The sequence below is a fragment of the Prosopis cineraria genome, unplaced genomic scaffold (assembly GCF_029017545.1).
Source record: "Prosopis cineraria cultivar Desert tree isolate PC_DT_omini unplaced genomic scaffold, ASM2901754v1 PC1, whole genome shotgun sequence".
Lineage (NCBI taxonomy): Eukaryota > Viridiplantae > Streptophyta > Magnoliopsida > Fabales > Fabaceae > Prosopis > Prosopis cineraria.
The window spans coordinates 43,270,943-43,289,524 of NW_026555332.1; the positions used below are offsets into that span (position 1 = coordinate 43,270,943).

Here is an 18,582-nt window from a genome sequence, read left to right on the forward strand (position 1 = left end):
ATCTTCTTTTGCTCTTTAAGTATGTCATGAAGAAGAAGAATCAAGCAAAAAAAGTTTATATATGAGTTGAGTTTCAAAACTCGTGAAGATTATATATTTCTAAAGTTAAAAAATATTTATAAATTATTTATCAATAAGATTCCCATGTTGAGAGCAAAATTGAAACTTACACAAGTTTTATGAATTAAATTAACTTGTATTATTGGTTTCAAGAAGAGAGGTTGAGGAAACCCTGTATTGTGCGCAATCATGGATGGGCCCTCCAAACAAGATAGGTACATGACCACACACTTGTCTTCCATTTTTTTTGTGAACGTGCCCCTCTTTCTTGACAACCATTCATCCCATTTGCATTCATTATCCTTCCCCTCCATTCATCAAAAGCCACCCTTCTCTCTCTTCCTTCCTATTTTCTTCTAATTATTCATGCTACATCAAAACATGCTTCCAGAAACAAAAATAGTTATAAAAGCATCACCCGTCGACAACAAAAGAATAATAATATGTTCAACGTGTCTAGATAAATAGTACAGTTGTATCAATTAGATTAGTTCAATACTCAGACTGGTAATTGATTCCCACGCTATTTATTTAATTGACAAAAGTTCTTTATTTACCCATATTGTTATATCAAAAAAAGTCTATATTGTTAGGGTTAATTATGGTATGTCTCCATGGGTTCAAAAAGAACTCACGAGAATATTTATTAAATATTACATATTAATAAGGTGTGGTATATAAACGTATGAGCTTAAGGATTATAAGTTAAGTCCTTATTAACTATACCTGCCTTTGTTGACATTATTTACCAAAACTTCAGTCAATATTTGGTAAGTATTTTCCAGTTAAAACTAATGAATGTTAATCTAATTGATAATGATTTGATTGATAACTGGAGTTGCAAGATCAATTGTTGTTGTCAATGTAAATATTTTGTTAATAGTTAAGTTATAAATATTTTTTGAACTCGAAGATATATTTTAATTTTAAGGGATTTAAGTCACTTGAATTTTTGTATTAAAAAAATATTTTCCGGTCAGAACTGTATTTCATGGAGCCATGTTTTTCCCCGTCGTTTGAGAAGAGAATTTTAATCGCTTTTCTCATGAATTTGTTCGGTGCTGACATGGTTGATGCATCATTTCTTTCGCATCGCGACTAAACTAATAATCGCGACTAAACTAATATTCAAAAGAAAGATATGACCTGATCAAGTGGGGCTGGTGCAGAGTTTCTTTTATTATTATTATTATAATGTATAGTTTAACCTTTTTATGTTTTGATATCAAATGTGTATTTTTTTTTATATCATCCGTCACCTGGCGGGGAATATTCGTTTGGTGGACAGGGAAGCAAATCTACTTCTGTGGCTCTTTTTTATGGGGAAGGAAAGGGGAAAAAACCAGAGTCTAGAGATTCAATAAAATATATAAAAATTTGATTTATAATTCACAACATGAGATTAAATATTATTATTAATGTAAGAATATTATTGTAGATGAACTGTAAATATTTTTATAAGTATTATTTGAATTTAAAAACATATTTAAATTTTCAGAACCTAATTTATCTAAATTTTTAATGATTAAAAAAAAACATTAAGCAAGCTTTGTTTTGTCTGCTTTATTAATATTAATGTATTATAACGTACACTTCCAACTCTTGGAAGTTCAATAATGGCTCCTCCGGCTTCGCCCATGTGTCTTTTCGTATTTATTACGAACGACGCCGCCTAATGTTGACTTTACTTATCATAATATAAACACACACCCTCTCCGCATCTCATATACCCAAAATTTAAAATAAAGATAGCAAAATTAAGCCAAACTTTACTTTAAACATAACAACATTCGTTTCAACGAGTATTTAATACAATTGTTCTAAAGTTCAAATTAAATTTATAATCATTAGTTAAACTAGCACGATCTCTTGCCAAATGAGCTATATGTTATTTTATTTTCAAACAAACGAACAATAAAGCTATGAATTGTTTTAAATTTGCAACTTTTAAGCTTCTCATTGCTCGCTCAAAGCTTGGAACTCTTGTTTATGAGGTGAATTGTCTGGATTAGTGGCTGCTGCAATTTAAATTTAAAATAAATAAAGTTCCATTTGATACTCATAATGATCCTGATTGTAGTCACATGTTAATTAATATAATAATAATATTAACTCAACACTGGTATAGATCCCGAGTTTTACACGATTCGATCGTGGATTCTAGCCATAATTAAATCTTAAGCTCATGCTATGCAGTTGATTATTTAATATCTATCTAATCACTCGGGCTTCAAAACTTTATTGTATGTATTGATGATATATACATACATACATACATATTCTATTTTAAAAAATTGGAAGATTTTGCAATTTTTTCAAAACTGCTATGAATTATGCATCAAAATGATATTTAAAATTTGACAATTGCTAGTCAAATCTCTCCTCTCTCTCTCTCTCTCTCGATCGACCTGGCAATACGTAGTCTAATCTGAGACCAAGTACAAGAGATTTTTGTCATGAAAGAGAACAGTGTTACTGACGCATGAAGGGATTGTATCTGACCGGGGGGGGGGGGAAGAGACTGTTTACACAAACATGACATACATACATAACTTAAAATTTCAAATAAAAAAAATATGTGCATATAAAATAAAATTTAAAATAATTAATTGTAAGCTTGTAAAAAATGACTCGACGCCTGAAGGTATTCACCCTTTGGTTTGGGGGTGAGGGGTTGGTGTACTAGGGTTGGTGAGTACTTGATGTTTCTTTTGGGGCCCGACAAGGAAAAGTGACATTAGGTGAGAGAAAACAGAGACTACCAACCCAAGTCTGGCCCATGTAGGAATTAGGAGGAGTCAAGGCCCATCCGTCAGCGACAACATCAGTTTTCAATTCATTGAAATGGCCCAAAACATATCTCCACTAAAACTCTACATACGAAATTTAAATACAAAAAGCTTTTTATGAAATTACGGAATTATTTTGAAATGTTATATCTTTTACTGAAGTCATCAATAATCACTCTTTAGTTGTCAATAAAAATTCTATTAATAAATCTCTGGTAAGAATTGACAGCTTTGATATATTAAAGGGTAAATATACATTTTTATTTGTGAAATATTCTCTGAATAACACCCAACATTTTAAACTATTGATCAAAATAATTTTGCTCTTAAAATAATTAAAATAAAACTTTTTTTATTGTTAAATTCTTTAATAGTCAATGTTGGAAAGCATTTTCAATAAAGAGAATGAGATTTTAAAGTAATTTTATAATTTTATGGAACTTTTTTATATTAAGATCACTTATGTGAGATTTTAGAGTAATTTTCCCATTATTATTTAGGACTTAACGCTTCTTTTTATAATTACAAATAAATAAAGCTGGAAAATGAAATTGAAGTGTTGTTGGATCTCCTCCCTCTTTGGTGAGATCTAGAAAGTTAGGTAATAAGTGGAGATTTAGAATTTGACAGCAACAACTTTGGAACGTGAGTCAAGCTTCCACTTTCATGGTCATTTGCTTTTGTTTCATCTGGACATACAACTTTTTCTTTCCTTTCTTGTTTCAATCAAAATGCAACCATCCTCAACATGGCTCAATTTAGAAAGTGACCAATAACATCATGGCAAGACTAGCAAATTACCCCCAAAGTGATTATTGTACTAGCTCAAATCACAAATAACCTTTTCCTTTTCTCTCTTTTTAAATCACAAATAATTTATGCAAATTGCAACTATTTTACTTGTACTGGGCACTGAAGGATTTCCTTCAAGACTCATGCGCATAAAAAATTAAAGGATTTTGGACGGTGTCAACATAATTTAAATTCATGCCTATGGCCTTTTAACCACTTGTGACAGCTCTTATTGACATGGCTGTGAATTAAATTATAGTTATAGAAAAATATATAAATATTTGATTGAAACTTCACACATATTATTTTATTTGATCCATGTACCTTATGAAGTTTAAGATAAATTATATTACTCATATTTATCAAATATTGCAACTTTTAATAGATTATATACGTGTATGTGTTTGATGTTATCAGTGGTGGAGTGAGGGAGGATTGGCCGGGGGGCATGGTTGCTCCCCTCGAGCTTTTATTTTTGTTTTATATAGCTTTTATATATATATATATATATATATCCAACACCTTTCAAAATTTATACAAAACTTTGTACTATACATGTTTTAAAATCTCATCCTATCACGTCTAAATTTTGGTTATTCCTCTAGATATAATAAAACAAAAATAAAAGCAATACTAAATAGTATTAAATAATCATAAAAACAAAAATATTTTAAAAAGATAATATATATTATAAATACCCATAATATTCTATAATATTATCAATTTAGATACTATGAATAAAACTCATTACTCATCACAATAATTTATAAGATCGATCGAAGAGATGAAGTTGCTTCAGCAGTTCACCATTAGGGTTGTTACTCTTCATCTAATTTTCAACTTGCCACAGCAAAATAGATTAATGGAATGATCTTTATGATGTATTATTAGGCTAAATTCAAGAGAAACCACAGGCGGGGAACCAAACTAAAATATGAAGAGGGACCTAGAAACATTCCGCACAAACATCCTTTGGAAATCATCATCCTATTTTATTTGCCTTCATTCGTAAATTAAACTCTTACATATGATGCTTTAAACAACCAGTTCGAAAGAAACTATAATCAAAACCCAGAAAACGAACTCGACAACTCGTCATGCACTAGACCTAACAACGTAGACAGATGCAGCAACTTTATTAATCAAATAGATCTTCTAGTTCACGTCGGAATCACTCTCTTCTGATACCTGAAGTAGTTCTGAGCTTATTCCTAGCAACATGTATGAAATTGGAGAAATGCTCTCTGTGGTTGTCCTTCTTCTTGACACCATGATCCTTATTATCCTTGTCATCTGCTACGGCTTCGCCCTGACCCCTACCAGCATTCGACACCGTCTTGAAGTTGTCTTTCGTTCTTTGTATGAAGTCTTCGAACAATTTATTCATGTCCTTCTTTTCAACTGTTGCTGGGTTGAGTAATCGAACTTGATAGGTATAGCTTCTGATGATTCTTCTGGGTTAAGTAGTCTGGGAGGTTGATGAAGCTTTGATGAGGTGGTGGGTTTGGTTTGAATATGAATCGTTCTCACAGGGGAAGATGGTGGAGAGTTTGAATCAATGGCCACAGTTTTGGAGTGCTGGCGATGCTGCGAGAGGCGATTGTTGATGCCTCGAAAAGAAGGAAATGTTGAGAGTGCTTGTCGCATTTTCTTGCACGTGAAATACTTTGAGGAAGAGCCGTTGTTTCTTTCCATGGAAGAGATGAAGTAGAGCTTCTTCTTCTGATGCTGAGATCCTTCACAGCACTATTAATTAAGGGGCCAACTTCAAGTATACAAGCAGCGTGTCACACCTGAGAGTTTTATAGACCTCAATTGCCTTCACCATCTCGGTATGAAAAAGGAAAGATATAGAGAAGATTCATGTGTTGATTTAGTCCACGTTCTTGAGAAATAGGGTAAATATTTTGAGCTCTGCACAAAAGCATGGAATCACTTTAATTTTATTATTTGCTATATATCGATATCTTTTTTACACATTGCTAGTTTCTTCTGTACATTTAGGAAAGTGTTATAGGTCCCGCATGGGTTGGCTTGAACTTGCTAAATACGTTATATTTTTTCAACGTTATGGATGGACAGCTTTACTCAACACTCCAATATTCGTTGGTTTTAGGACAAAACCCTATACTATAGAAGAGAATAATCACACATACATACTTACATACATACATACATATATATAAATCCACCTTTCCTTGAAATATGATCCTTGTGGGAATGGATTGTGATTGTAGAAATAATCACTACCAAGATAAGATTCTTAACAACCAGGGCAAGGAACGAGGATGATACACGGAGATATAGAACCTTTGGCACCTTTTCTTTCTGCTATAAGATGCGATGGGACTGATTGGAAGGGCATCGATTCCATCGTTGCTTGCTGTCCCCCATTTTAGTTCTCATTTAATTTTCATTAAAAAATTGCTTACAATAATCAAAACTATCACATAATGAGGATTTAACTGTACATAGCAGCCCTGGGTAAGTAAACTGTGTCGTCCACTGAGAATTATAGCCACGAGGTGCTCATGTATTTCTTCAAGTAGGTGGTATCAGATTCAGCAACCTTACTTAGTTGAATTCCCACAGCACAGGTGTATGAATAATCAAACCTCACATGAGAACTGACCAAAAAAAAACCTCACATGAGAATAATATATATATATATATATAATAGCTTTCTGGATGGGGTGGTGGAATACAATGATGCTGAACTCATATTGTAATTAGTAGTGTTATTTGTGCCCCATTGGCCATTTTCTGTTCGGGAAGAATGTGAACAAGCTTATGATAGTAGAATTGGTCCATAATCTGCTGTTTAATTCCTAAGAATCACGTTTCGAATTCTTTCCACTTTGCATTCGATATATAATAACAATATTCCAATGAATTCAACAGTATTCCTACTCGTTAGCATCGGAATTTTACTGTAGCATCTCTCTCTCTCTCTCTCTCTCTCTCTCTCACAGAGAGAGGTGCTTCCACTTAACCATCGTGTTCAGAAAGAGGCAACCATCTAGTCATTTTCACCTGACCAACCATTATATTGTGTAATGAACATATACATATATATATATATATAGATATATGTATATATAAAATCTAAATCAATGTTTTTCGGTAACATCCCTAGGGGACAAGACAAGAGGAATATATTCCAATCACTTGTATGCAGCGTCTGTTGACTCCAGCTGTTCTTCTAATTCATTTTCCTCACGTTCACACTTACAACCTGTGAATTCTCAGGCCTTTTTACTGTTAGTGTTTTTAATCTTTTCATCGTGTTCGCTTCAAACTTCTACATTATTTTCACGATCATATTCAAATTTGGAGTAATTAAGCTTCACACACCAGTGATATATGGTCCTATACGTGAACACCAACAAATCCATGCTTACGTAGTGACACTATGCGTAAGGAAAGGATGTGGAGATGAGATCATGAGAATATGACAGAATGGTGAGAATTGGCAGCATGAAACGTGAATATGAAAGCTTCATTACATGTGTACATGTGGATGGTCTCAATTTTCATCTTCAGAAAAACAGCTAGCTAGCCCATTCAATTCAAAAAATGGCAATAGCAATATTAGTCAGCCATCCACAAGATTACAAGAATCATGTTCCTTACCCATTGTATTCCTCTCCAATGTTTACTTAATAGTTGTTTTCTCTCAAGCAAATTCGAGCCCTATGTATGGAATTAATTGGCTTTCCAAGATATTCAAATATCAATGTTTACCGTATACAGTAAACCAAAAAATAAGAATGTGTTTGATTTAAGGGAAAAGGAGGGGAGGGAAGGGGAGGGGGGGAGGGGAAGGAGAGGAAGGGGAGCTCCCCCCAATTTGGAGGGGAGGGGAGGAAAAATTTTAAAAATTTCCCCTTCCCTCCTCCTAACCAAAGAAGGGGAGGGGAGGAACCAAACACACCCTAAAAGACAAGCGAGAATATTAAATACTGCATTCTAGAGGCAGGTAAGTGTAAGGCCTTGAAATTTAAGTTCGAGAGCTGGCTTACTATTATCCACAAAAATCCTGCTGCCAACCTGAAGCTTCATTCCAACATGAAAGTCCAAGAGAACATGTGTACAAGCCACAAGGAAAGCAATTCAGATTAATTAAAACCATTTTACATGCATCAGCCATGTTCATAGCCCTCCAAGTATCACTTCTTATACTTAAGAAAGTAATAATAAACCTTATTTCACTAGATTGAGTTGTCTACATGGACTAAACGGTACCATTGTATGCTATCCAGAATTTCATAAGAAAAGATTTCAGAATATTTTTGATTGAAAGCATCTTACATGCATATATTAGCCATGTGCATAGCTTCCATTGCTTCTTAAACATAAAACTACAACTAAAATTAGTGGTCATTAGAAATGTAAATTGCAAAAATTTGCCATGAGAGCTCAAACATTTTCAGATTTGAACATGTCATTTTTTTTTTTCATTCTCATAAACATATAACAATGTCGTATATAATAATTATCTGGAAAAAGTTACATTTACAACTTAAATTCTTTTTCTTCTTCTCCTTCTTTTTCTTTTTTTGTAAGGAACTGCGATTCGTTTTTTGATTTCTTGTACGCGTGGAGGAGTGGCAAGGGATAATGAAACAGATTGGATTGTGGGTTTCAATGCTAAATTAGACGCCCTTCCACCAGCCATCACAGAAATCAAGGGAATCATTTAAGGACTCAAGCTCTGAGGCAAAGGATGAAGAGAATATAAGTTTTCCCCTACTGTACGGTGGCCATAAACTTAGTCAAAAGGAGTGATAACAGATGTCACCCTTCTCAAGATATAACAAAGGAAGCTAGGATGCTTTGTCTTGACATAGCTGTTATTTTCATGTATAGAAAGACTAACCAATTTACTTTCTTGTTTAGTCTACCAAATAGTATGTTTTGCTTCTAAATTCATTGGGATTATGATCATCATTTAGTCTTAGGCATGGTTCTTGGAAAACTTGCAAGAAATGGGGGGCAGAAATTTATGTCTAAAAGATGGAGATGGGCGACACACCGCTTTTTGGTGATACCACCGGCAAAGTTGTATTGCCAGATAATGTTGAGATGATTATGCCCAGGACAACGTTACTACAGAATTTGAACTTGAACTGATTTCACCTCTTGGTCATTATGTTTGATCTTGTTTTGCTTAACAAAACAGCTAGAATAATTTCTGCTAATTCCTCACGGTACATTACTGGTCTAGTCTTGTAACGTAATGTTATTGCTGCTTTGAATATCCCAAATGCTTTTCTGTTTGCCGTTTAATTTTACAGGATAAAGGTTAGCCTTGAGAGAAGGAGGCAGAAAACTGTTGGTGGAGGTGTGGTGTCAAAAGTGCCGAAGCTGAGATGGTAACGTTTTATTCAGCTTTAGTCAACACATCTGGAAAGGAATTGGAGGCTTGAGAGTTGACATCCAACTATTACTCCCATAAGATATTTTTTTAAAGATTAAATATTAAAAAATATATCTTTCAATGTGTAATTTATTATTATTTTTTCAAATATCTCTATTGATTAAATTATTTTTTGTTTATTTTAGAGTGTAAAACACTTTATTAAATACAAATAAATATAAAAGATATAATTAATTTAAAGAGAAATAAATAATTTATTAAAAGATAAAATTTAATTAAAAATATTTTATATTTTTAAGGAAGGAAATACCTTTTAGATGCAAAGGTGCAAACAGTTTGATAATTAAATTTAAATGCTTAGCGGCTGCGACGGATGACATTGAGTCTACATTGTCATTTTTGTAGGGCAGAATTTGTCGTCTTCATCATTGCATATGTTCACAAGCCCGCTCTCTTCATGTACTGTTTTACAAACAAATCTCAGTGCATATCTAACGCACTAAGTCTTTCATTATTGATTAAAAAACTACGGCCGACAAATAGTTGCCGGTGAGACAACAATCCCAGACGAGAGTACGTCTATAAGAAAATTACAAAGATAAATTCTTAGAAGAGAAACCCAGGAATGTTTGCACGCAGCCTCTGGATTCTACAACCTGCTTGTTTATTTCCAGAACTTCAACTCAAGTTTAAAATTTTTCTGCATCATGCAGTGGGGTAAACTAAACCACGCCCTATGGATTGTGTCAGGTCCGAACAAATTATATTTTCACTCAAACCAAGGGATCCAGACTCAAAAATTGGCATGTGGAATGGCAAAAACCATAAGGTTTTCAACAAATCCGTCATTTGATTCCATTGCAACTGCCTACATTACGCTGTACAGTGTTACTTACCAGCAGCACACCAAATCCTTATGCTACGGTCTAGAATAACCAAAACTACATAATTAACATGCATATGAAGATCATGATAAGATAGAGTTGCAGACCCCGAAGGTGGTTCCAAGCACTCCCCAGTGAATGGCATCGCGCTATCTTCTGTTCAAGCAAATTGTAACTTCACCAATGGAAATGATGCTCAAGCAAGGCTTAGCACTGCCACAGCTAGCAATGATGCACTTCTGAAGTAGATGTCTCTTATGTTCTTATCCAGCTTCCGAATAATCTCCTCATCTTTTGAATTCGATGATTCTTTCAAACCCAATTTTCCTGTGTTTTTGCTGAGGCCGGCAATTGTGTCTCTTAGCTTATTGACAGCCCATGAAAGCCACACAAGTCCAAATCCAAAACCAGTGGTGAAAAGCTTAGATGCACAGAAGGGTACCCCTCCACACGTTACCTTCCATACGACAGATAGGAGTACTGCTAGGCCAGTCCCAGCAATGCCCGCACTAAATTGAGCAAGGAGCTCAGGAAGTTCAGGGCCAGATTTCTTCAGCGAATGAATTGCTGTTTTTTGGCGGTGCTTTGTGTCCATTATTAAAGACAGAAGACTCTCACATGCATGCAAATAATTTCTTTTGTAGAGATCCCTTTCCCTCCCTACTTTCTTCTTCTTCTTAGGTGATGGCCTCACCTTAAGTTTCTCAGGACTGGTATGAAAGTGGCAACGCATTATATTATATATACAAAATGTTTCTTGAACAAGAAATTACTATGGACATGATATACTCGGTAAATGAGACTTGCTCTTATCAGGAGAAGATACATTCAACACAAATGAAAGTAATAGCGCAGCTGATTATGTGATTGACCGTGACACCTCAACATCATCATATTGAAAGACCATTCATTTTCCATACCTATGCAAACATCTTGGCATTGAAAAGAAATTATATCACCAACTTAGATTTTTCAACTTCTAAACACAGCATTTGTCTTTTGGAAGACGGGGGGGCTTGGACTTTGGGGGCTTGGATTACAGTAAAAGGACATATGGAAATTTAGCAACTGATTTTCTTTTTCTTTCCGTTACAATTTTGGTTAACCAGAACAAGATATCAGTTAGCCTTTCTCTTCTTTTTGAAAATCATCTACGACTATTCCCTTGTTGCATTCAAATGTCGTCTAATAGCATGTTTGCTTTTCTGTTTCGGTGCCCCAAAATGTATAATTTCCCAAAAGCAACAATTTATTGCCTTTGGGAAAACGCAAGTTTTGGAGGTACAAAATGTTGAAACAAATATAGCCTAAATCCTTTTGCAATAAGTACATTTGTTTGGCTTTCTGAATTAACTTTTAATCATACCTGACTAATGCCAACGGACTTTAATGCAAACATAAATGAAGAATAAGATAAATCATGACGCTGTGAATCAGAATATCATATCCCAAACTTGGGAAATAGGATAGCTATTTAAGGAGTTTATCTTGCATACCTCTTCAAAGGAGCAGCCAATGTAGATTGAGTCTTCAACAGGGAGGAATGAGTTCTGACCTCTGCTTCATTGATAACCAGCCTGTCAATATAGAAATCCCAGTTGAAGTTAGTTTTTTGTTTCAAAACTAACAACAGAGCGCTATCTGGGAATTTAAACATGTAAATGATATGTTAGTAATTTACTCAATGCTAAAACGAAAAGTTACAGGAAAAATCAAATTAAAGAAATGTGTAAATGTGTAGACTCGAGCAATTGTTTAAACCAATTTGCATTAGAAAATGTCTACATTAATCATTTGGTCATGTAGTTTATTCAGTTTCAATTTGGCCCCTACATTGCTATTTCCAAATTTGTTGCTGTATATTCCAAACCTTAAGAGATAGGGTATCTAACGTTTCATTGCGAGACAACTTTACTTGATCCTTGCTGAAGCTGTTGATAGAAAGTTGACATGGGACAAAAGGTAAGTATCACTTGCCAAGTTCGAGACACACACCATGTAAGAATCAAAGACTAAAGATCTGCTACATGGAAAAACATGGGGCTGATGAAGTTACAGAGAAATGCATTTCAGCTTCCTAAGCCGTTCCTGTGAGAGGACACATTGGTGGAGATGTTGCTAGGCAATGTTGGATGCTCTTGGATTATTCTTCCACCAAAATAGCATTGTTTGTTCTCCTACTCGTTTATGCTAATGTAACTAGACATCTAGCTCAGAAGGGTTAATACCAGTTTGACAGGGGTCCCTTAGTGAAAACTCTAGCAGTTGATTAAGATCTTGACAAAATCTCCCTATCTCCGAGGCAGCCATTCTGCCTGCATACATGATGTGAAAAATGTAAATTAGTAGTGAGAAAAGCCCATGATGCATTCCTTTAGGGATTGCTAGCTCTACATACAAGTGGGCAGATGGAGGTTGGAGAAATTGATCAGATGACCAATGATATTCCTAAAGCAGAACGGTCTGTGGTATGGAGAGCATGGAAATTACTAATGGATCTCTTGAGGTGATGGGGAAAAGAAATTCTAACCCTTATATGAGGCAAAGGTTGCTCAGAAAGACAATGCAAAACTATCATAATGATCTCAAGCTATTGGTAGTTGCTGATCATGGCACCATTCTGGAATCTGGCCGCGTTCTGTTTAGATAAGTTTCAGGAGTCGAGATGGATTACTAGCATATTTTGGATCAGTGACTGTCAGCAGCTTCAATCTTATCACAAAGGTACACTGCCAAAATTCTAGCAAAAGATTCTGATTTGACTGAAACGGTGATCTTGAAATTTCACAGGTTTGGGCATCTTGTAAACGTGTATGGTCCTTGTTTGTTGGTGGCTCTAGGCTGCACAGAGCATGCTTAGGTTAATTCTTACCGTATTTAGTTAATCAGTGATAGTGATAGTATGTGGATGCCTAATTGTAGTAACATAGGCTGCTCTATTAAGTATTTAAGTAGATTGGTCCTCTCACCTCAATAGCTCCAAAATTTGGAATCAAGGATGGCTGTTTGCTTAGGATTCTCACTAGTAAAGAAGTCAAGTGAAGTGTATAATAAAATGCAGCAGTCAGTAAATCAGCTCTCCAAGGACAATCAATTGATAGAGACCAAAATAATAGAGGATGCCTAATTGCACATTGAATAGCATTAGTTCATCTATTGCATGCTCAGGTGAATTAGTTCTTTCGCTTAAATGGCTAACTTCTAGTAGAAGGTTATCCTACTTGGGTACTCATGAACCTACAGATTGGCAAATGATGTCCACTTCATCTGCCATGTCTACTTTCTATCAACTACCTTAGCAAGGACCAAACAAAGTGATCAACAAATCAAAGTTTGTGGACCAACTCCTGAGGTTCAGAAAATGTAGTGGTGGATTTTGGGCCAAAAAATATAAGGACCAAATTGGAATCTAAGAAAATCTATAAGAACCAAATAATTAATTGTCCTATAAGTTTAATCACATAAAAAATCCTAACATGAAAAAATAACTGGTTCAGGGATGAATAATGACAAATCTAATTAAGATTATGCCAATCCAAAGATCTACGAAGTTAAAAAAGAAAAGTAAACCATCATTATGCACAAAGAATGATGAAGTTACTAAGAAAAAGAAATGCTCAGTAAGTCAAATAGTTCTTTGGAAGCCTGAACAGACAGGAATTCATGCCATATTGATCAAAGGTTCAACAGGTTTGTGTATTCATACCTACTGAGATGTGGAACAAGCAGAGAATGCTTTTCTCCCCTGCATGAGCTTTTTGACAGGCATGATTCAGCAACTACAGAAAGAAAATCCTTCATCTCACTCCCAGTACCCAAGAATGAGACAAGACCATCAGGATGAATTAAAATGTTTGACAAAAAGGCAGAGTCTCCAATAAAATCTAACAAAAACCTCCGGATATCGATTTGGCTATTTGGGTAGATAAGAGAAGTTGAAAATGATTGTTGAGGCACATGAGTTCCCAGCAGTTGAAAATCCATTGAATCAGACATCAAAGATATACACTCATCTCTTATCTCTGCTTCAGAAGCACCAGACTTAAGGAACTGCACTATTTTGTCATGCTTAGTGCATTTTTCAACGATTCCAAAGCCAAAAAGTACTGCGTCTGGGCAGGTTGCTGCAAGCAAAGATAAGTGAGATTGTACAGAACAAGACACATAACATGCAAAAGCAAAATGAATTAAACAGTACGAGTCATACTGAAGATTCTATTCAACGACAAGAAGCAAGCATGGTAAAATTGATAGACCAGATTGTCATCTCTTATTCTGTGGTTTTCTGCATCATGATAGCAGTAAACCAAAGACATCTATTAGAACAAATCAACATATGCTGATTACTCTCGTATTTCTCAATTTGTGCGTGTCATCCTTAAGCAGGGCCACGCCAATCTTCTCCGCATCATTCCAATTTTATCAGATGTCCCCGAAGGGACATTACTCTCGTATTTTAGCAATTGAATGGAACATTTTGACACATCATGATTGATTTAACTTGTGATGGAATGATGAAAAGGCCATAAAAAAGAGAAACACAGACAGCATCCAGCGCAAGAGTGGGGAGAAGTTACAGAATCTTGGTGATTTTAGAAGTCATCAAGCGAAAGGAAACAGAGAAGAGCGCTCAAATTTAAAAAGCGCGTGTAGGTATATTCCACATACTTTCCGAGTGCTCGGCCAAGATATGGATGCAATCAAATAATCTTCTGTAAATATATGCCATGTAACGGTAGGATCAAATACACAACTTAATCATCTGCACACCTTGGACATCGTTAAGCATGGGCTTTTGAGCTGCTAAGTCAGTATTAACAAACTGATTGGAATTGAAACATTCACTTTGGGATTTCCGTGATTCCTCACATGGATTTGGCTTTAGTGCAGGAGAAGGACATCTGATAATTTCTGGTTTTGCCTTGGGTGAGGGCAGTAATGGCTGAAAACCCTGTTTTAAGCAACATCAAACCAAATAAAATTAATCAGAACATGACGCATACGCGAATGTCCAAACTACTCAGTTAGATGGCCTTACCGCCTACAAGAAGTAGAAAAATCAACTGAACTAAGTTGATTCAGATGAAAAAATTATTATACTCTGTCTGACTCTAAAATTCATCGACAACAGGCCAACGAAAAGTCAATTTATCAAAGATTCGACCCATAAACCAGATTTTACCTTCAAAGTGCAGCCCAAGCCTAGCTCATGCTGTAAGACAAGCCCTGGAGGGTAACCATGAGAGGCCATTAAGCAAAGTTTGAGCACCATGGCTCAGAGCTACCCGTATTGGAGAAGGAGTTACTGAAACCAAAATTCCCCTCCCTTCGTGTTTCCGTCACGCCACCATGGACTTATCCTTCCCTGGACCTCAAATCCTCGACATTTTGATTTTCCGCAAATGGGATTTTGGGTGGCAATGAAAATCTGAAAAATCGGATTTTCTGCCATCCATTTGTTTAATCCAGAAAGTTCTGAGAATAAATAAAATTTATGAAAACGGACTTGAAAATCCAGGATGGAGCCCCGGAAAGGACGAACATCCCTGCTTGCTTGGCGCAGTCAAAAGTCAGCCTTCACTCTTGGACTTTTCTGGGTATCGGGTTCTAATAGGGTGTGCCATGCCCCGCTTTTCTGTTTGAGGCTCTCAAGCTCATCTCCAACCGTGTAAACCGAAAATCCTATTAGTTGTGGACCCTCCGTTGGTATTGTGATAGTCAGGGACAGAAGAGTTTAACCCTGCGCCCCACAGGAACCATCCACTTCCACAAAAATCTGTCCGCGGGGCCCACAAAACCTGTGGATTAAAAAATTCTCAATACTGTGTATATTTTTTAAAATGTAAAGATATACAAAAATAAAATAACTAAATAATAAATTATTTTTATAAATAGTATCGACAAAAAAATAATAGAAATAAGACTTAAGTATTTAACCTTACATATTTAATATAATTTTATTCAATTGAATCAAACCAAATAAATTTTAATATGTTTTTAGAATTAATGACAAGATTTTGTTATAAAATATAATATATATAAAAAATTTGCATGTTTTGATTTAGTTAAAAACAAGCACCTTAATTATATAAGTTTTTCCTATTCATACAATCTCAAAAAAAATCTCATCTTATAAATTTTTATGTTATTTAAAAATTAATCCTTTTAATTTTAAATAAATAATTTTTTGTATCATTTTCAATACTCATATTAATATCAAATTTAACTAATTGACAAAAAAATAATTTGAGCTAGTAATAATGTTTTCAAAATCAAGCTAGATGACAAACTAGAATGGTTAGTGAGTCTCAATTTTCATTATTTAATTGATTGTACCTGTGATTGAGCCAGTAACATTATAATTAAATAAAAAATAATATTTATGTGCATGTTTATTGATAAAATATTTAAAATATTGATAATATCAATCTCAATTTAGAGTTATTTAGTTATAACATATTAATTTTAATTTTTTATTTTTCATATGTGTATCTTTTTATTTACTTTATTTGTTCTTTTAAAAGCAAATAAGTTTTAAATTTTCTCTCTACTTTCATTAATATAATGTCAATAAAAAAGTTATACACTCCAGATTTTACTATAATAACCCATAAGTAAATCGACATTAATATTTTAAATTTGAATAAAAAAATTATTATTGAAATAATAATAACAAGGAAAAATGATTTAATAATTCTAAGTTTTGGATTTTTATCGAGTTTTCAAAGGCTCCACGAGTCACGACAAACTAACCTAAGTCAACAACTATAATAGGTTAAATGATTGAATCAAATTACTTTTTTCTTCGAGGTGACCATTCGACTGGTTAAGGTTTGTTCATTTATTGTTACATTTGCAATATAATTTTTTGGATCACATAAATGTAAAGTTAACCATAGATTAAAAATCTAGATATATTGGTTGTTATACTTGTATTAACACTAAACTTTTAGATATCCTCAAGAGTGTCAACTTATGTTGGATGTACGGTTTCTCCAAAGTCAAAAACTACTTGGATTCTCTTGAAGCTCTCGCACTCATTTAAAGTAACCTTGCCACACACAATCCCGTTGTTAATACAGTCAACAAGATCAAGGATATTGGCATGGTCACATTCAAGCATACGTATAAAAAAGCTAAAAGATGTGTGGATTAGCTTGCCTAACAAGCTTCCAATGATAGTTTTGATACTATAATTTTTGAGGAGCCACCATCTAAATAGTAAATACACAGATTATATGATTTATGAAATGACTTGAATATCTTTTCTTTTATGGTGATACATTGCCTTATATTTAAAAAAAAGGGAGTATTTTAATATTACAACTTGTGAGTACTAGTACAAAAAGCATATTTCGCGACAGTTGAAAATCACCTTTCGTGACACAAGAAGTAGTGTAATAGAAACATGTGTAGTTGTAAGTTGACACCTTTTGCGACAATCTCCTGAGGGACTGTGGCGAAAATATAAAACATACAATGATAATTATTGATATAATTGTCATTGTAACCTTAACTTTTTGTGACAATTATAATAACAACTGTTGTGAAAAACGATCTGCAAACAACAATTCTAAGGATACTTTTCAAGACAATTTTGATTATAATTGTTGTGAAAAGATATATTTTACCACAGTTTGATACACAGTTGTCGTGGTATGTGTCTTTATTCTAAAGAATGCATATTTCATATGCTTTAAATTCCTTACTTACAAAAGCTTGCATTTATACACAAATAGCAATTTTACAGATAATTACAGACATATCCATTAAAATTTCTACATATCTAATACAAATATCTATCTAATTATATACTCTAACTTATCAATTTTAGAAAGTAAGTAAATCACATATTCCATATATATCTCAGCTCTTGTTTGAAAAATGGCTCTAAATTGTTAAAATGCTGCATATTAATAAAAATATATGCATTAATATTAATTCAAGTATAGGGCAAAGTTTACAATGTAAATTGTTTTTAAACAAATTATTACCTTCTGAAATGAGTGGATAATGCCTCAAGTGATGATTTCATACATGAAAATCATCATATAATAACCACACTCTACACTTTCTGGTTGTCAAGCACACTATTGAAAAAATTAAAACCAATTCAATTAATCAAATCAATATTATAATCTTATTTTGATTTAGGAAAGTATTTAAAAATACTTACTTGCATACACAACCACTTGATTTTTTTTTCTTGTCAACTATATCCCTTATCCTCCAATAATTAAGTAAAGATCTATTTATCAAATATACATACTCAGAATATATTAAAAGATGCTAATAATATTACAAAAAATAATTATTCAAAAAACTTACTATTCAAACGATGCTTTCATTTCGTCACTTACTTTCTATTGTTATAAACATAACCAATACATAGTATTTTCAAATGGATAAATGATAGGAAGCATTCAATTATTACTACAAAATATTATGTTATATTAATATTACATAATTATGCAAATATTTTATAAATAGAAAGATGAATTAGATGTTTAATACCTTTCAACAATTGGTGCAAAAAAACACCTCTTCTTTAATTTATCCATAGCATTTCCAATGTAAAATGTTTTTTGATTTGGTTTTTTAACTAATGTTAAGAGTAGGGATAAGAATCCATAATAATGACTAACATCAAGTTGGTTGCACATTTTGTGGAGGAACC

The 18,582-nt window shown here is 33.8% G+C and overlaps 1 protein-coding gene and 1 non-coding gene across 2 annotated transcripts; both read right to left on the reverse strand.

Annotated features, from left to right (window-relative positions):
• Positions 1 to 9,851: 9,851 nt before the first annotated feature.
• Positions 9,852 to 15,396, reverse strand: LOC129317123 (uncharacterized). The gene is made up of 5 exons (XM_054961483.1): positions 15,088 to 15,396; positions 14,676 to 14,856; positions 13,612 to 14,029; positions 11,402 to 11,482; positions 9,852 to 10,615 (listed from the first exon to the last, which is right to left on the reverse strand). Exons 1-5 carry the CDS (start codon positions 15,175 to 15,177, stop codon positions 10,102 to 10,104), a joined length of 1,284 nt encoding a protein of 427 aa, XP_054817458.1. The 5' UTR covers positions 15,178 to 15,396; the 3' UTR covers positions 9,852 to 10,101.
• LOC129296594 (U6 spliceosomal RNA) lies at positions 14,246 to 14,347 on the reverse strand. Its single transcript, XR_008589843.1, has one exon. It is a non-coding gene; the product is annotated as a U6 spliceosomal RNA (small nuclear RNA).
• Positions 15,397 to 18,582: the final 3,186 nt, after the last annotated feature.

Bases quoted from the DNA above. Each gene is read 5' to 3' on its own strand.
- LOC129317123 (XM_054961483.1), bottom strand. From the start codon at position 15,177: ATGGTGCTCAAACTTTGCTTAATGGCCTCTCATGGTTACCCTCCAGGG. The intron at 11,483-13,611 runs GTATGAATACAC...CTATATTGACAG, and splicing joins CTTGTTCCACATCTCAGTAG to GCTGGTTATCAATGAAGCAG. The intron at 10,616-11,401 runs GTATGCAAGATA...CTTTCATACCAG, and splicing joins TTGGCTGCTCCTTTGAAGAG to TCCTGAGAAACTTAAGGTGA.